General features: G+C 35.1%; 1 protein-coding gene across 4 annotated transcripts in view; it reads left to right on the forward strand.

Moving 5' to 3' along the window:
* Window positions 1-15,960, forward strand: part of EVI5 (ecotropic viral integration site 5) — a 223,122-nt gene that overhangs the window by 131,234 nt on the left and 75,928 nt on the right. For 3 of the 4 annotated variants that reach the window (XM_065908652.1, XM_065908670.1, XM_065908678.1), the window contains 3 exons: window positions 5,255-5,389; window positions 8,663-8,803; window positions 9,930-10,088. In XM_065908652.1, the coding sequence (XP_065764724.1) occupies window positions 5,255-5,389; window positions 8,663-8,803; window positions 9,930-10,088 (435 nt within the window). The remainder of the gene's footprint in view (window positions 1-5,254; window positions 5,390-8,662; window positions 8,804-9,929; window positions 10,089-15,960) is intronic. The other variant, XM_065908661.1, reaches the window with a different exon arrangement.

A 15,960-nucleotide genomic window follows, 5' to 3' on the forward strand; every position in this document is an offset into this window, starting at 1 on the left:
TGTAAATGCTTCTATTACAATTTAGTATGAGCTGTAACATAAAATACAGGTATACCTCAGATTGTGGGTTCAGTTCCAGGCCACTGCAATAAAGCAAATATCACAAAAAGTGAGTCACACAAATTATTTGGTTTCCCAGTGCATATAAAAGTTATGTTTACATTGTATTGTAGCCTATAAAGTATGCAGTAGCAGTATGTCTAAGAAAAACAATGTATGCACATTAATTAAAAGATGTTTATTGCCAAAAATGCTAACCATCATCTAAGGCTTCAGTGAGTTGTAATCTTTTCGTTGATGAAAGATCTTGCCTCAGTGTTGATGGCTACTGACTTATCAGGGTGGTGGTTACTGAAGATTGACAATTTATATTTTTAAAAAGGCAAAGTGAAGTTTGTTACAGCGATTTTGATTCCTTTCATGAAAAATTTCTCTGTAGCATGTAATGCTGTTTGATAACATTTTGCCCACAGTAGAACTTCTTTCACAGTTGGGGTCAATACTCTGAAACCCTGCCAGTGCTTTATTAAGTAAGCATGTGTAATATTCTCAGTCCTTTGTTGTCATTACAGTACTCCTCATGCATTGTCATCAGAAGTAGATTCCATCTCTAGAAAGCATTTTGTTTGCTTATCCATGAAAAGGAACTCCTCGTGCAAATTTTACCATGAGTTTGCAGCAAGTCAGTCACATCTTCAGGCTCCACTTGTAGCTCTAGTTCTCTTGCTCTTTTTGTTACATCTGTGCTTACTTCTGCCACTGGTCTTGAACACCTCCAAGTCATCCATGAAGGTTAGAATCAGCTTCTTCAGTTAATGTTGATATTTTGACTTTTCCCCATGAATCATGAATTTTCTTAATAGCACCTAGAATGGTGAATCTTTTCCAGAAGGTTTTCAGTTTACTTTTCACAGATCCATCTGAGGAATGGCTTTTTTTTGACAGCAATAGCCTTACCAAATGTATTTCTTAAATAATAAGACTTAAAAGCCAGGATTATTCCTTGATCCCTGGGCTGCAGAATGGATGTTGCGTTAGGAGGCATGAAAACAACATTAACCTCATTTTACGTTTCCATCAGAGTTTTGGGGTGACCAGGTGCACTGTCAGTGAACAGTAATATTTTGAAAGGAATCTTTTTCTGAGCATTAGGCTTCAACAGTGGGGCTTACAATAGTAAGCCATGTCATAAACAAATGTCATAAAGGCTTATGTCATTGATTTTTAGAGAGCACAGACAGTAGATTTAGCTTAATTCTGAAGGGTCCTAAGATTTTCAGAATGGTAAATGAGCACTGGCTTCGACTTCAAGCCTCTAGCTGCATTAGCCCCTAACAAGAAAGTCAGCCTGTTCTTTGAAACTTTGAAGCCAAGCATTGACTTCTCTTCTAGCTATGAAAGCTTTAGGTGGCACCTTCTTCTGATCGGAGGCTGTTTCATCTACATAAAAAATCTATAGTTTAACGTAATCACCTTCATTAATGATCTTACCAAAATCTTCTGGATAAGTTGCTGCAGTTTCTACATTAGAACTTTCTGCTTCACATTGCACATTTATTTTATGGAGATGGCTTCTTTCTTTAAACCTCATAAATCAGTCTCTTTTTAACTTCAAACTTTTCTTCTACAGCTTCTTCACCTCTTTCTGCCTTCATAGAATTGAAGAAAGTTAGGTCCTTGCTCTGGATAAGACTTTGGCTTCAAGGAGTGTTGTGGCTGGTTTGATCCTCTGTCCAGGCCACTAAAACTTTTTCCATTATCAGCAGTAAAGCTGTTGCACATTCTTACCATTTATGTGTTCAGTGGAGTAGCACTTTTTATTTCCTTCAAGAACTTTTTCTTTGCTTTCACAACTTGGCTGTTTGGGACAATAGCCCTAGTTTTTGGCTTATCTTGGCTTCTAACATGCCTTCCTCACTAAGCTTGATCATTCCTAGCTTTCTGTTTAAAATGAGAGATATGCAATTCTTCCTTTCTCTTGAACACGTAGAGGCCATTGTGGGTTATCAAATGGCCTGATTTCAACAGTGTTGTATCTCAGGGAATAAGGAAACGCAAGGAAAAAGGAGAGAAATGCGGGGAATGGCTGGCTCATCAGTGGAACCGTCAGAATACACATAGTATTTATCAATTAAGTTCACCATTTTAAATGGGTGTGTGGTTCATGGCACCTGAAAACAGTTGCAATAGAAACAGCAGAGCTCACTGATCACAAGCCAAAAATAATAATAATGAAAAAGTTTGAGATATTGTGAGAACTACCAAAATATGACACAGTGACTTGAAGTGAGCAAATGTTGTTGTAAAAACAGCGCCAATAAACTTGGTTTGAAGTAGGGTTGCCACAGACCTTCAATTTGTTTAAAAACCAACCAACAAACAGTGTCTTCAAAGTGCAATAAAGTGAAGAGCAATAAAATGAGATATGCCTATATTAAATAATACCCACTAAGCACTGTAATTAATAGTTAGATGGTCATGTATGTAAGACTGTTGCACAGATGAGAAAGATGAGAGCACAAATAAAAACAATGACTGTGAAAATGGAAAGGAGCAGACAAATTCAAGAGGTAGCTGGAAGAAAAACTAAAATTTGATGATTGATATGGTGTGGGTTGAGTATAATAATAGGGGAAGTTTTTACTTGGATGGTTGTTAGATGATGGGATCCTTAGCATATAAGAAGGAAAAAATAAGGAGTCCAGTTTTGAAAGGTTGAATGTGAGGTGAGTGTGAGGCTAAACAAAGAAAACCAGTAGGAAGTTGTGAATATGAATCTGTAGTTTATTAGAAAGATCAGGGTGAGAATATGGACTTGAGAGTCGTCACTCTTTATATATCTGTATATCTGCCGATTTCTATCTATATTTATTGTCCTTAGAGTTCCATTATTGTATGTTCCTCTCCCTCCCCCCCCCCCTTTTTTTAAACTATTTTGCAGATTCTTCCTTGGTGATCTCATCCATTGTCTATATAAAATTATATAGAGTAAAAATATGATATACATTGTATCTGATAATGTCTATGTATGGGCTGTATTAGACAATAGATGAAATCACATAGGAGGAATCTACAAAATAAGAAAATTAACAGAAAGATTGAGAGAAAATACAGAATATAGAAACCCTGAGGCCTGCTGATTGACACACACATATATACACACATAAACACACAAACATATCTGTAATGAAGTAGTGGAACTGACGGAGCAGACAGAGAAGATAGGAAGTAAAACCATGAAAGAGTTAACACCTCAGAATCTGGGGGAGGAGAAATTTTTAGTGAGTAGTTAGTTTAAATTCCATAGACTATCTGGTGAAGCTAAGAGCTGAACAAAAGGGCTTTCCATTGAGTTTTTATATTGTTATTGAATATTAATACTGTTGGTGATTAGAGCAGTTTCATCAAGAGTTGAAGGCTAAAATTAGTTTGTAGTGGATTTGTTCCTCAGCAAACTGGAGAGAAGAGAAATACCATGTACCCTGTAGAATGAATCCCTTGAACAATAGAGGATGATTAGAAGTTTTGTAAATTTTATTGCTAAAAATTTGTTCCCAATATTAGTAGTTTTTTTTTTTTTTTTTTTTTTTTTTTTTTAAACACTTGGTTGGATGGGTTGGTTTACACCAAATCAATGGTTCCATTCTCATATTGGCCATTTGGATTTGATGTGTTCCTTGGGCCCTCCTAATAGAGGCTTAACAAGTAAACCTGAACTACTGTTGTCAGAGCTTTAAATTAAAGGCAAAAGATTACTCATAAAATAACTGTGATCTAATTAAAACAAAAATCATGACACCTGCATTTTGGATGCGGCCATTCTAAAACTGTCATTTTTCTGTTTGGTAAGGTAAGTATTTGCTAAGGTGATATACCTATTGCAGATCTACTTCTTATATTGAAATATTGTTTTAATAGTATCAGAAAGTAACTGGGAGATTTAAAACTGAGCTTAAAAGTTCTCATTTGCCCAGTAGGTGAACTGTGCATTTTTAAAACATGTAACTTTTTGAGTTGGGCAAGGGAGTACTGTATATTTTAATTAAGTATTTAATAGTTTTTAAATAGTTTTAATTTTATATCTGTTTTGTTCCTATTAAAGAGTAAAAAGACCCATTCTTTACTTATGTTAGTTCAGTAGGAGATTATTCTCTGTGACTCTTATTTTGGAATTTTGAGTTGTCACTATTTTTTAATCATGTAGTAATTACTACATGAATTAAATGGGAAGTGATAGTTTATTTTAGGAAGTCTTTTATAGTGATGAATAAACACTGTTTTGAACATCTTTGTGTACAAACTAGTTCGAAAGGGGATTTCTTAAATAGCTACATTGGTGTAAAGTAGGAAAGGAGATGGAAGAGTTTCATCCTTTCATGGTTAATTTCTTTATGCAGCATCGTTGCTTCTAACAGTCATTCTCATGAGTATATTTAAAGAGATCAGTACATTTCTAACAGCAAATACATTTTTGTTTTTTTGGGATTTAGGATGGTTTATGTTATTATAGATGCCTTATTTTTATTCCTATTAGGTTAAAATAAAATTTTCAGTAAATTTGTACTTGTCTTCTGTAGTCTATATCAGTGCTGTCTAATATCAATATAATGTGAGCCACATGTGCCTTTTAAAATGCCATAATAAAAGGAGTAACTAACAATGAGATTAATAAATAATAAAGTTTTGTTTGATTAAATCAGTATTTAACTCAGTACATTTGAAATATTATGAAATTAATAAGTAATAGTTTATTTGATTAAATCAGTATTTTAACTCAGTATGTTTGAAATATTATTTAAGCATACAATAAGTATTAAAATTAATGAGATATTTTGCCTTTTTATTTCACATTAAGCCTTCAAAATCCAGTTTGTATTTTACACTGACAACCTTTCTTAATTTGACTAGCCACATTTCAAGTGCTCAGTAACCATATGTGACTGGTGCTATGGTGTTGTTCAGTTCAGGTCTATAGAGCTGGAACAAATTCTTAGTATCTGGATGAATGGACAGATAAAAGAAGATATTTATCTTCTGTGAATTGGATTCGATTATAAACACCTGATAATGTGATCATCATTATAGATATCAAACCTGGAATTTTTTATTTTCTGGAAAGGAGATAAGCTGGAAATACTAGGTGATGGAACTTTTACAATCTGGTTACCCTCAATAACTGTATTGTGTAATTGCACTTATTATATATACATGTTCAAAATTCTGAAAAATTTCAGTGTATGTCTATAACTTGTAGCATAAATGCAGTTCCAACTACAATGAAGATTTTGTGCTACAGCTAGAGAAGGAATTGGTCCAAGCCCGTCTGAGTGAAGCTGAGTCTCAGTGTGCACTGAAGGAAATGCAGGATAAAGTTCTGGATATAGAAAAGGTAAGAACAACATAAAGGCTGTCATTCCCAAACTAGAGGGGACATATGATAGATATTTAAGTGCTTGTTGAGTGGTGAAATTTGGCATGGTTTTTTGCACATTAAAAATCTTACATGTTAGTTATAAGAGAGGAAAGGAAAAAATACATGATTTCTATTTAATTTTTGTTGTTACCATACTACTCAAAGCCCCATATTTTGGGTAAAAATAGAGATTAAAGTTCTTTTAGAGGGAAACAACCAGGATAATTTTTATATGAATGGTATTTAAATATTGGAGAAAAGAAACTTAAGGAACAGAGATTAACTGTTGTCAAGATAAACAGCCTTTAGAGTCACCCAACTATAGCTGATGCAGTATCTCTCAGACTGCTGCTGCTAAGTCGCTTCAGTCATGTCCTACTCTGTGCCCACCAGGCTCCTCCGTCCCTGGGATTCTCCAGGCAAGAATACTGGAGTGGGTTACCATTTCCTTCTCCAGTGCGTGCATGCATGCTAAGTCGCTTCAGTCATGTCTAACTCTATGCGACCCCGTGTACAGCAGCCCACCAGGCTCCTCTGTCCACAGGATTCTCTAGGCAAGAGTACTGCAGTGGGTTGGCATTTCCTTAAAATCCTGGGGCAAATGGGATGATATGAACTATAACAGTCTACAACGTAGTAATATTACATCTTGGCCATTGACCAAATACTAACCCTTTTTGTTTTTAGTATATAAAATATGCTGAAAACATTCCTCTTAAGCACAATTTCAGTTAATGTAATTAAACAGAAGGCAGCAATTTCCTTCTAGAAGAATTAGATTTAGCTGTGAAAAACTTGCCATATATTTGTTAAATTAATTTATGGAATACTTTTGGATCAGTGTAGACGACAGTGTATTTTTTAATTTAAAGCCTGTGCTAAACATGAGTAAAATGTGCTAAAACTATAACCACATTCGTAGTTCTTTAAAAAATGAATATTACCATTTTTATCCCAACAGTATATAAATATATCACTTTCTTTTCTCCCAATTAAAGGTAAACTTTAAAAATCCACTGTGAAATATGCATCCTGACTAAGCACAAATATTCATTTTAATCAAATTTCAGCTGAGAAGTGAACATTTTTACTTTGAAATATGAAGATCTGATATATAGAAGTGAATTTTTTGATTGAAGCACATTGCAGATGTGTCGTTTTTCTTGTAAATTTGTTTAAAGAAAGAAATTAACCATTGTTTTCAAATATTATAATAGTTTTATCTGCAACGAGTGTAGAAATAGACTAGTTAAATACATAAGCATTTCAGGAAAATTTTGATCTGAGTATAAGTGTTACAGCTGTCCAAGCTACAGAAAACCATCACAGTTTTTATAGGAAGATTTTAGCTGGAGATGTACTTACAGAAGTTAACTTACCTCTTTTGAAGGTTATTAAAGAACAGATGAGTAGTGGAAATAGAAACGCTTTTAGGTTTCCTATAACCTCAGACTTGAGAATCTGTGTTCCAAATCACAAATTCTGAATCTCTGTTTTCTCATCTATAAAATCATAGATAGTTTGGGTTCTGTGTTGAGTTTCTTTCTTTTACCCTTAGGTAGTATCTAGCCATTTATTCAGAATCTCATAAACAATGGACATGAAAGAGCCTCAAATTCTTAACTGTTTCTTAACGAAATAGAACAGGGTATAACTACAGTGGAATAATTGTGCCAGAAATCTATTTTCTATTTTTATATTATCTTTGGAAAACTTTTTCTCCTATTTGTTGAGGAAAAAGCCAGCAAAAAATAAAAAATGCCTAATGGGGAGTATTCTGGGCTCTGTGATTTAGTTGAGTCTGGATCTTTCTGTTTTGAATATTTGGAAGAAGGAAATTTTCTTGGGTCCAATTTAAAAATGGATTTTTAAAGTAGCTTTGTTGGTATTCATGCATCCTGTGGTTAATGTCTTCATGCAAGATAGTTTTTCTTAAAATACATATACAGTAAATTTCTGATTTTCAGTTGAGAAAATATTTAAAATTCATCACAAAATATGTGTAGTTGGCATGAATAACTTTATTCAGCCACTTCTGTGGGCTAAAATGTTAATGAAATATTTCAGAGGTAGAAAATTTTGTAGACTTGGAACTTAGTTTACTTAATGAAGTTTTATTACAGCCTAATTTAGAATTCTTTGGTCATTCCTGAGAGCAGTTTAATATGGCAACCCTATATTCTAAGATGGGTCTTTCAGGACCCATCTTGTACCCTTGAAGGAAATACTTAAATTACCTTAGAACTAATTTCTTGAGTATTGATGAGTCGCAATAGTGACTAATGTACAGATATTTTATACTCCTTTTCCAAAGTGGTGTGTTGAAAAAATAAAATAAATTTTGAACTGCTCTCTTCCATAAATCTTTAAAATACAAGTGATGTTCATGCTTTGTTTGAAGTCCTAATCAGAGGTTAGTATGTTTATTGCCATGTTGAAAAACATTTTTAATCTTGTTGCTCCACAATTCTGATTATTATTTTATTAAAACAGAATTAGACTCTGTGTCCTTAAAATTAAAGAAAGTTCCTTCCTGGTGGGAATGTAAAACATGCAACTGCTTTGGAAAAGTTTGCCAGTTTCTTAAAAATTAAATGTAGAATTACCATCTGATCTAGCATTTCTGCTCTTTCATATATACTTAAGAGAGTTAAAAACATACATCTACACAAAAACTTTTACATAAATGTCCATAGCAGTGTTACTCATAGTAACCTCAAAGTGGAAACAACTCACATTTCCATCAACTGATAAATGTGTAAATAAAATGTGGTATATCTGTGCAATGAAATTATTATTTGGCATTTAAAAAATGAAATTTGAAAACATGCTGAGTGAAAGAAGCTAGTCATAAAAGGCCATAAATTATATGATTGCATTTGTATGAAATATTCAAAGTAGGCAAGTTCATAGAGACATAGATTAGTGATTATCAGGGCCTGGGGGTGTAGAAAACATAAGAGTACCTGCTAATGGGTATAGGGTTTCTTAGGGGTGATTAAAATGTACTGAAATTAGTTTGTGATGATGGTTGCATAACCCTGTGAATACTCTTAAAAACCTCTCACTAGTGTTCATTAAAAGGATAAGTTTTATGGTTTGTGGATTATATCCCAAGAAGATTGTATCAAATTAAGCAAAATTATATATGAGATAAAATAGCTCTTGTTATTTTGCTGTATTGTTGTATATGCTGTATTTTATTTTTTATATTAAAAAAATCCCCAATTAAACTCTCTCTTGCTTTAGAGAAACAACTCCTTTCCTGATGAGAATAACATTGCAAGACTTCAGGAGGAACTCATTGCTGTGAAGCTGAGAGAAGCAGAAGCTGTCATGGGTTTGAAAGAGCTTAGACAGCAAGTCAGGGATCTGGAGGAACACTGGCAGGTACAGGAGTGTATTTTGTGTGCTTTTTTAAAAAAAAGTAAAACCTGAATATCCATTTTGTGTAAATTTGAAGTAGTTAACGACCAACACTAGGGTTTCAGTTTAAAGTGAGAAGGACTCTGTTAGGTACAAAACCGAGAGCATTTAGAAATTGAAAGTACTTTTAAGCTTTTTTTCTCTTTGATTTTTAGAATTAAATAAAATGTAAAATAGAGGCCAAGTCATATTTTTGTTCTCTTATTATACCATTGTGATTTGTGTTAACTTTTTCTAAAGAACTAAGAGAAAATATTTTTTTTTATTGTACTTATTTCTTCTGTTGTTAAATTCATTGGTCGTTATGAAACATCAGAAGGGTGCATGGCATCAACATAAATTTATGAATTTGTAACTTCTTTTGAAAATGGTTTTATCACAAAATAAAATAGACATTTAGTTGGTTATATGCCACAAGTTTATTCACATATGAGGGAAATTACTGCTAAGTAGCAAAAAAAAGAAAAATAGAATCTATAAGACAGAAGGGAGAAAGGAAAAAAACTACATATTGTTTCAGAAAGTGATCTTGGTATGAATTGGGGTGGGGAATATATCTAGCAAAGTTCTTTACATTACCATGGCTTTTTTTTTTTTTAAAGAAATATCAGACAGCAATAAACTGGAAATTAATTAAAAACAAATGAAAGAATTTTTTGAGAACACTGTTCTTAATTTCTGCTATTGTTTCCCTAATTCATGAATGCTTCCGTTTTCCTCTTTTCTTGGGATTTCATTAAAAAATAATGTAAAAATCTCTCAGGGAAAAATGAGGATAAAGATTGTATTTTTTTTTACAATAATTAACCTACAGAATAAAAAAATATTTGAACCGTATCTGAGTTTATATCCCAAATCTGCCACTTACTGGCTGTGGGACCTTTCTGGAGTTAATCACAATTTCCATTTTCTTTTCTGTATGGTGAAAATAAGAGCATTTAACTTTTAAGATTTTCTGGGATTAAATAAAATGACACATATAAAGTGGGTTATACAGTACTCGGCCTGAAATAAGTGCTCAGTTAATTTGGCTTTTATTTTAGTACCGGGAATATTTGTTGCAATATAATTTTTTTTTTTTTAATTTTAGCGCCACTTAGCTCGTACTACTGGGAGATGGAAAGACCCGCCTAAAAAAAATGCCATGATTGAGTTACAAGATGAACTGATGACCATCCGACTTAGAGAAGCTGAAACACAAGCAGAAATAAAAGAAATAAAACAGAGGATGATGGAAATGGAAACACAGGTATGATGAAAAAACCTAATAACTTTAAAAACTATTGTTAACCCATCAAAAGTTTATGCACAAATTGTATCATCCTTACAGTAGAGCTAAAAAGTGGGCATATGAAATTCTCTCATCTACAATTTTCTATCCCAAATGAAAAGGACTAAAACGTAATACTATATATAGATGTATATTTTTTTTGGCCATGCCATGTGGCATGCAGGATCTTAGTTCCCCCACCAGGGTTTGAACCTGTGCCCCCTTTGACCAGTGAACCACTGGGAAAGTCCCAAATCCCATATTCCTTGATGGCAGAGATTTAGTGTCTTCTTTAACTCTTTCAGCAAAGTTGAAGCAAGTCATAAAACTCCATATGACTTTGTTTCCTTATTGCACAACCTGAAAGGGAATATTCATGTTGAGCAAAATTTCTTAACACAACTAACATTTGGGGCCAGATAATTTTTCATTGTGAGACTGACCTGTGCATTGTAGTACGTTTAGCAGCATCTCTGGCCTCTTTAACTACTACCACATCCCTCTACCCTCTATTCAGAAGCACCACACTCCCACCTCCCTATGATGACCAAAAGCACCTCCACACAGATGTCAAATGTCCCCGGGGAGGCAAAATTGCCCCTGCTTGAGAACCACTGATACAGAATGTAATGTGAAGGATGCTTCCCAAAATTGTGTAATGTGGTGACTCTGAGCAGTTTCAAAGTTATACTTCTTTTTCTCAAGTTCCCTGTTTCTCTAATAAATATTCTCTCAAATATTCTTGACTTAAAAACCTACTAAATCCTTTTTATGAAACTCATTTGCATTATAAAAGTACATTTGGGATATTTGGTTTTTATGTGGTACATCTATTCTCTGTATTATTTGGTTTTCAAAGTACTTTTCAGTCAGTAGGGGGCATAGTTAACTCATGTATCATTCTATATACTTAAATATAAAATCATCATCCCAACTTGAACATAACATAGATATGTAAATCCTTTAGAAGAAATATATCTTATTTTACATTGTTCACAGAGTTATTTTTTTGTGTTTTTCATTGTATTTAAAAATAACAGTAAGATTATGAAAAGTAGAAATCCAGTTTTATGATGAGAGGTTTTATTTTTATGATCAGATTTTATCTCAATATCTCAATATAGATATTAAATATGCAACCACAACTTTCTGCCAGTGTTCAGGATTTATTTCAGCATGACTATAGGTAAATGAATCAAACTCAACAAATGTAGTTTTAGGAACTTAGGAATACAAAGCAGTGTGTAGCCATCAAAGATCTTATACTTGAGAAATCAGTCATGTGCAAACTATATTTAAATTCACTATATAAGATGAATGTTAACTAAATTTACTGTGGTAATCATTTCACAATATATGTAAATCAAGTTATGCATACACCTTAGACTTATACAATGCTATATGTTAATTATATCAATAAAACTGGAAGCACTGTATAATTCAGAAATTTGTAATTAGAAAATTAAATATAAATTGCTATGGAGAATAGGACAGTACAATTAATTCCAACTAGGTGGTTGGAAAACCTAGAAGAAATTTGGAAAGGAGAAAACCTTCCTAAGGAATTTATATTTTGCACTACACTTGACTAATGGATATGGTTCCTAAATGTCAGTGCATGTACTGGTGATGATCCATGATGCTTTCTCATTGCAAAGTGAGAAAAATAAATAAAAATAGTGTGGTGTGTTGGTTATCTAAAGAGTATTGCATTAAACACCCATGTATCCAGCATCCAAATTAAGAAATAGGTCCTTGCTGATACATGTAGCTCTAGTTCCTTCATTTTAATGACATTTAGAAAAGTGTGCCTGGTAAGTATAAGTTTATGGAGCCACTTTCCTCTTTGTACTGACATTTTCTATTACAGACAGTGCAGCCCTGAACATTCTTGCACGTTTCCTTGTGTATATCTCCAATAGGAGTTTCTTTAGTACAGGGGTTCTTATCTGTTTTGTGTGCCGTGCACCCCTTTGGGAACCTGAAACCTATGAACCTCTTTCCAAAATAATATTTTTTAATGCATAAGCTAAAATATATAAGGTTGCAAAGAAAACCAGTTGTACCGAGGTACAGTTATCAAAATACAAGTTTGTGATATAGAGTGCGGACACAGAAACATACACAACATATTCCCATTGCAAGAATCAGGTTTTTCATAATTCAGATTTTTTTGTACCTGAATTAGATTGTACTATAGTTTTCTTTTGCGGGGAGACTTTTATATGGTTTTGGCACCAGGGTTATAGTAAGCTTGATGAATGAGTTGGGTTGTATTTAACTTTTTCTATTCTCAGAAGTTTTTTGTAAGATTGGAATTACCTGTTACTTTCCTTTTCTTTTAACTTTTTTTTTTTGGCCATGGGGCAGTTGGGATCTCGGTTCCCCTACCAGGGAATGGCACCCCTGCCCCCTGCAGTGGAAGCAAAGACCACTGAACCACCAAAGAAGTCCCTGGAATTCATCCCTTTAAACAGCCTTGTCTTTTTGTTTTGTGGGCACGTCTAAGCGATACATTTCAAATTCGAGTGTTTAGATGAAGTGGACAATTTCCTAGGGAAATACAGTTTGACTTGATGTGACTTTTGCTTGTTCTTTCCTTGAGCTTCTGGGACCTGTGAATTTGTGACTGCCATGAAATTTGGAAATTTCTTGGTCATTATTTCATCACATACTTATTCTCCCACTCTCTCTTCTTCAGGGATTCCAGTCATATTTACATTAAATTGTTGATGTTGTCCAGAAACTCTTGGTTATTCTTTGCCTTCCCATTATTTTTCCTCTTTGTATTTCAGTTTCTGTTGACTGACCTATTTCTCTGGATTTATCACTAAGTTCATTGATTCTTTCCTCCACTTTGTGTGTTGTCTGATGACCCAATGAAAGCATTCTTTACGTCTGTTACTATGCTTTTTACTTCTAGTATTTCCTTTTAATTCTTACAGTTTTCATTTCTTTGCTGATATTACCTATCTGATGTTGCATATCTTTCACCTTTCCCATAGAGCCCTTAATTTATTCCCTGTCAGAAAACTTCAATATCTGTGTCATATAAGAGGCTGATTCTGTTGATTGCTTTATCTCTTGGAAGTGTTTTGTTTTTTACCTTTTCCTATGCTTTGTAATTTTTTTTTTTAAACTAGATGTGCATCTTGTGTAGGAGAGTAGACTAAAGTAAATGGTTTGTATGCCTGGAAATGGGTACATCTTTTCCTTCTACTAGGCCTTTAATGTGGGGGGTTTGAGTTAATACAGTCAGGAGTTGGGCAGGTTTGAGGTTTGTTGTTTCTGTGGTTACCCTCATTGCACCACAGGCTTCAAATTCCACTAGCAATGTCTTATTTTTAGGTTAGGGGCTGGTTTGCCAGAGGGTTTTCTCACTATCTTTAGGTCTTCCCTTTGCACAGCACTTGAGGAGTTGTCAGTCCCCAGCAGTGTCCCACTGTTACTTTTTTTCCACAAGAAACTGGACGAGCAGAGAACACTTCTGCCCTGTTGTTCTGAGAAAGCCAGAGTCTTTGGCTGCATTAGTGTGTTCCTGGATCTGGGGCATTTGGCCTCATTAGTGCTCCTGTCCTGTGTGTGTTAGGCTCTCAGTCGTGTCTGACTCTTTGCAACCCCATGGACTGTAGCCTACCAGGCTCCTCTCTCCATGGCATTCTTTAGGCAAGAATACTGGAGTGGGTTGTCATGCCCTTCTCCAGGGGATCGTCCCAACCCAGGGATTGAACCAGGTCTCCTACATTGCAGGCGGATTCTTTACCATCTGGACCATCGGAGACCCTATTCCCAAGCTATAGTCCAGCCCCTTCCCCAGATGCACTTGTTTTCCCAGTGCCCAAGGGACAGCAGTGTTTGTTGTCCTGCTCCAAGCAAATTAAACCTTTGGTTCCCTAGAGGAGAAAAGCAAGGATTAGTGCCCTTTCCCCCTCCTTGAGGCCTGTACCATGGAGATCTCTTTCTCAAGACTCTCATTCGTCTTTTTGGTCTGTTCCTGTTGAAGAAAAATGTACAAGAGTTTGTGAACTCTTTTGTCCCCACAGGCTCCACGCTTTCTATCCAGCCCATATTTATGCTCTACCAATTTGATGTTTATTCTAGCTGAATTTTTCTTAACAACTTCTAGCAGCATCTGCCGTGTCCCTTCTAAGATTTGGGGCTGGTTAGTTGTCCTGTGACCTCTTGGTTTGTTTAACAGTAGTCATGAACTTAGAGTTTGGCCGCCCTTTTTTTTTTTTTAATTGAAAACCAGTGTTCTTTCTGACTCTCTACATCCTCAATCAGAAATCAAAAGTCTTTATTATGATGTATTTGAAATTATTTTATTTTATACTCTATCTCTTCCTTTTTTCTATGTTTTTTCCTCCTTTCTCGCTTTTTATTGTATTTGTTTTTCTTTTTCCTTCTGTTCAGTTCAGTCACTCAGTCATGTCCAACTCTGCGGCCCTGTAGATTGCAGAATGCCCAGGCTTCCCTGTCCATCACCAACTCCCAGAGCTTGCTCAAACTTATGTCCGTCGAATTGATGATGCAGTCCAACCACCTTATCTTCTGTCGTCCCCTTCTCTTCCTGCCTTCAGTCTTTCCCATCATCAGGGTCTTTTCCAGTGAGACAGTTCTTTGCATCAAGTGGCCAAAGTATTGGAGTTTCAGCTTTAACGTCAGTCCTTCCAATGAATATTCAGGACTAATTTCCTTTAGGATTGACTGGTTGGATTTCCTTGCAGTCCAAGGGACTCTCAAGAGTTCTCCAACACCACAATTCAAAAGCATCAGTTCTTCAGTGCTCAGCTTTCTTAATGGTTCAACTCTCACATCCATACATGACTACTGGAAAAACCATAGACGGACCTTTGTTAGCAAAGTGTCTCTCTTTTTAATATGCCGTCTAGGTTTGTCATAGCTTTTCTTCCAAAGAGCAGGCATCTTTTAATTTCGTGACTGCATCACCATCTGCAGTGATTTTGGAACCCCCCAAAATAAAGTCTCTTACTGTTTCCATTGTTTCCACATCTATTTGCCATGCGTGATGGGACCAGATGCCATGATCTTCGTTTTCTGAATGTTGAATTTTAAGCCAGTGTTTTCACTCTCCTCTTTCACTTTCATCAAGAGGCTCTTGAGTTCCTCTTCGCTTTCTGCCATAAGGATGGTGTCATCTGCGTATTGGTTATTGATATTTCTCCTGGCAATCTTGATTCCAGCTTGTGCTTCACCCAGCCCAGCATTTCACATGAGATACTCTACATGTAAGTTAAATAATCAGAGTGACAATATACAGCCTTGACGTACTCCTTTCCCGATTTGGAACCAATCTGTTGTTCAATGTCCAGTTCTAACTGTTGTTTCTTGACCTGCATACAGATTTCTCAGGAGGCAGGTAAAATGGTCTGGTATTCCCATATTAATTTGACTTTTATAATTCCTTTTCTTTTCTACTGTTGTTACCTGAAAAAAAAAGAAAAGAAAAATGCTTCCCTGACGGAACAAAGTCTAAAATTAGTAATTATCTCTGTTTTTTTCCAAACTCTGTTAGGTCCTTAGAAGAACTCCCATGTGCTCTTTCATCTTCTAGTCTTACATCTTACTATTTTTGTACCTCCAAATTCCCATTATTTTTTTACCTCCAAATTCCTGGACATTATTGTCTTATGGAGTCAGTGTTCCTGTGGTTTTGTCTGAAAAGTGAAAGTGAGAGTCGTTCAGTCGTGTCCGACTCTTTGTGACTCCGTGGACCGTATAGTCCTTGGATTCTCCAGGCCAGAATACTGGAGTGGGTAGCCTTTCCCTTCTCCAGGGGATCTTCCCAACCTGGGGATCGAAACTAGGTCTCCTGCATTGCAGGCAGATT

Source organism: Muntiacus reevesi, chromosome 1 (genome assembly GCF_963930625.1).
Source record: "Muntiacus reevesi chromosome 1, mMunRee1.1, whole genome shotgun sequence".
NCBI lineage: Eukaryota > Metazoa > Chordata > Mammalia > Artiodactyla > Cervidae > Muntiacus > Muntiacus reevesi.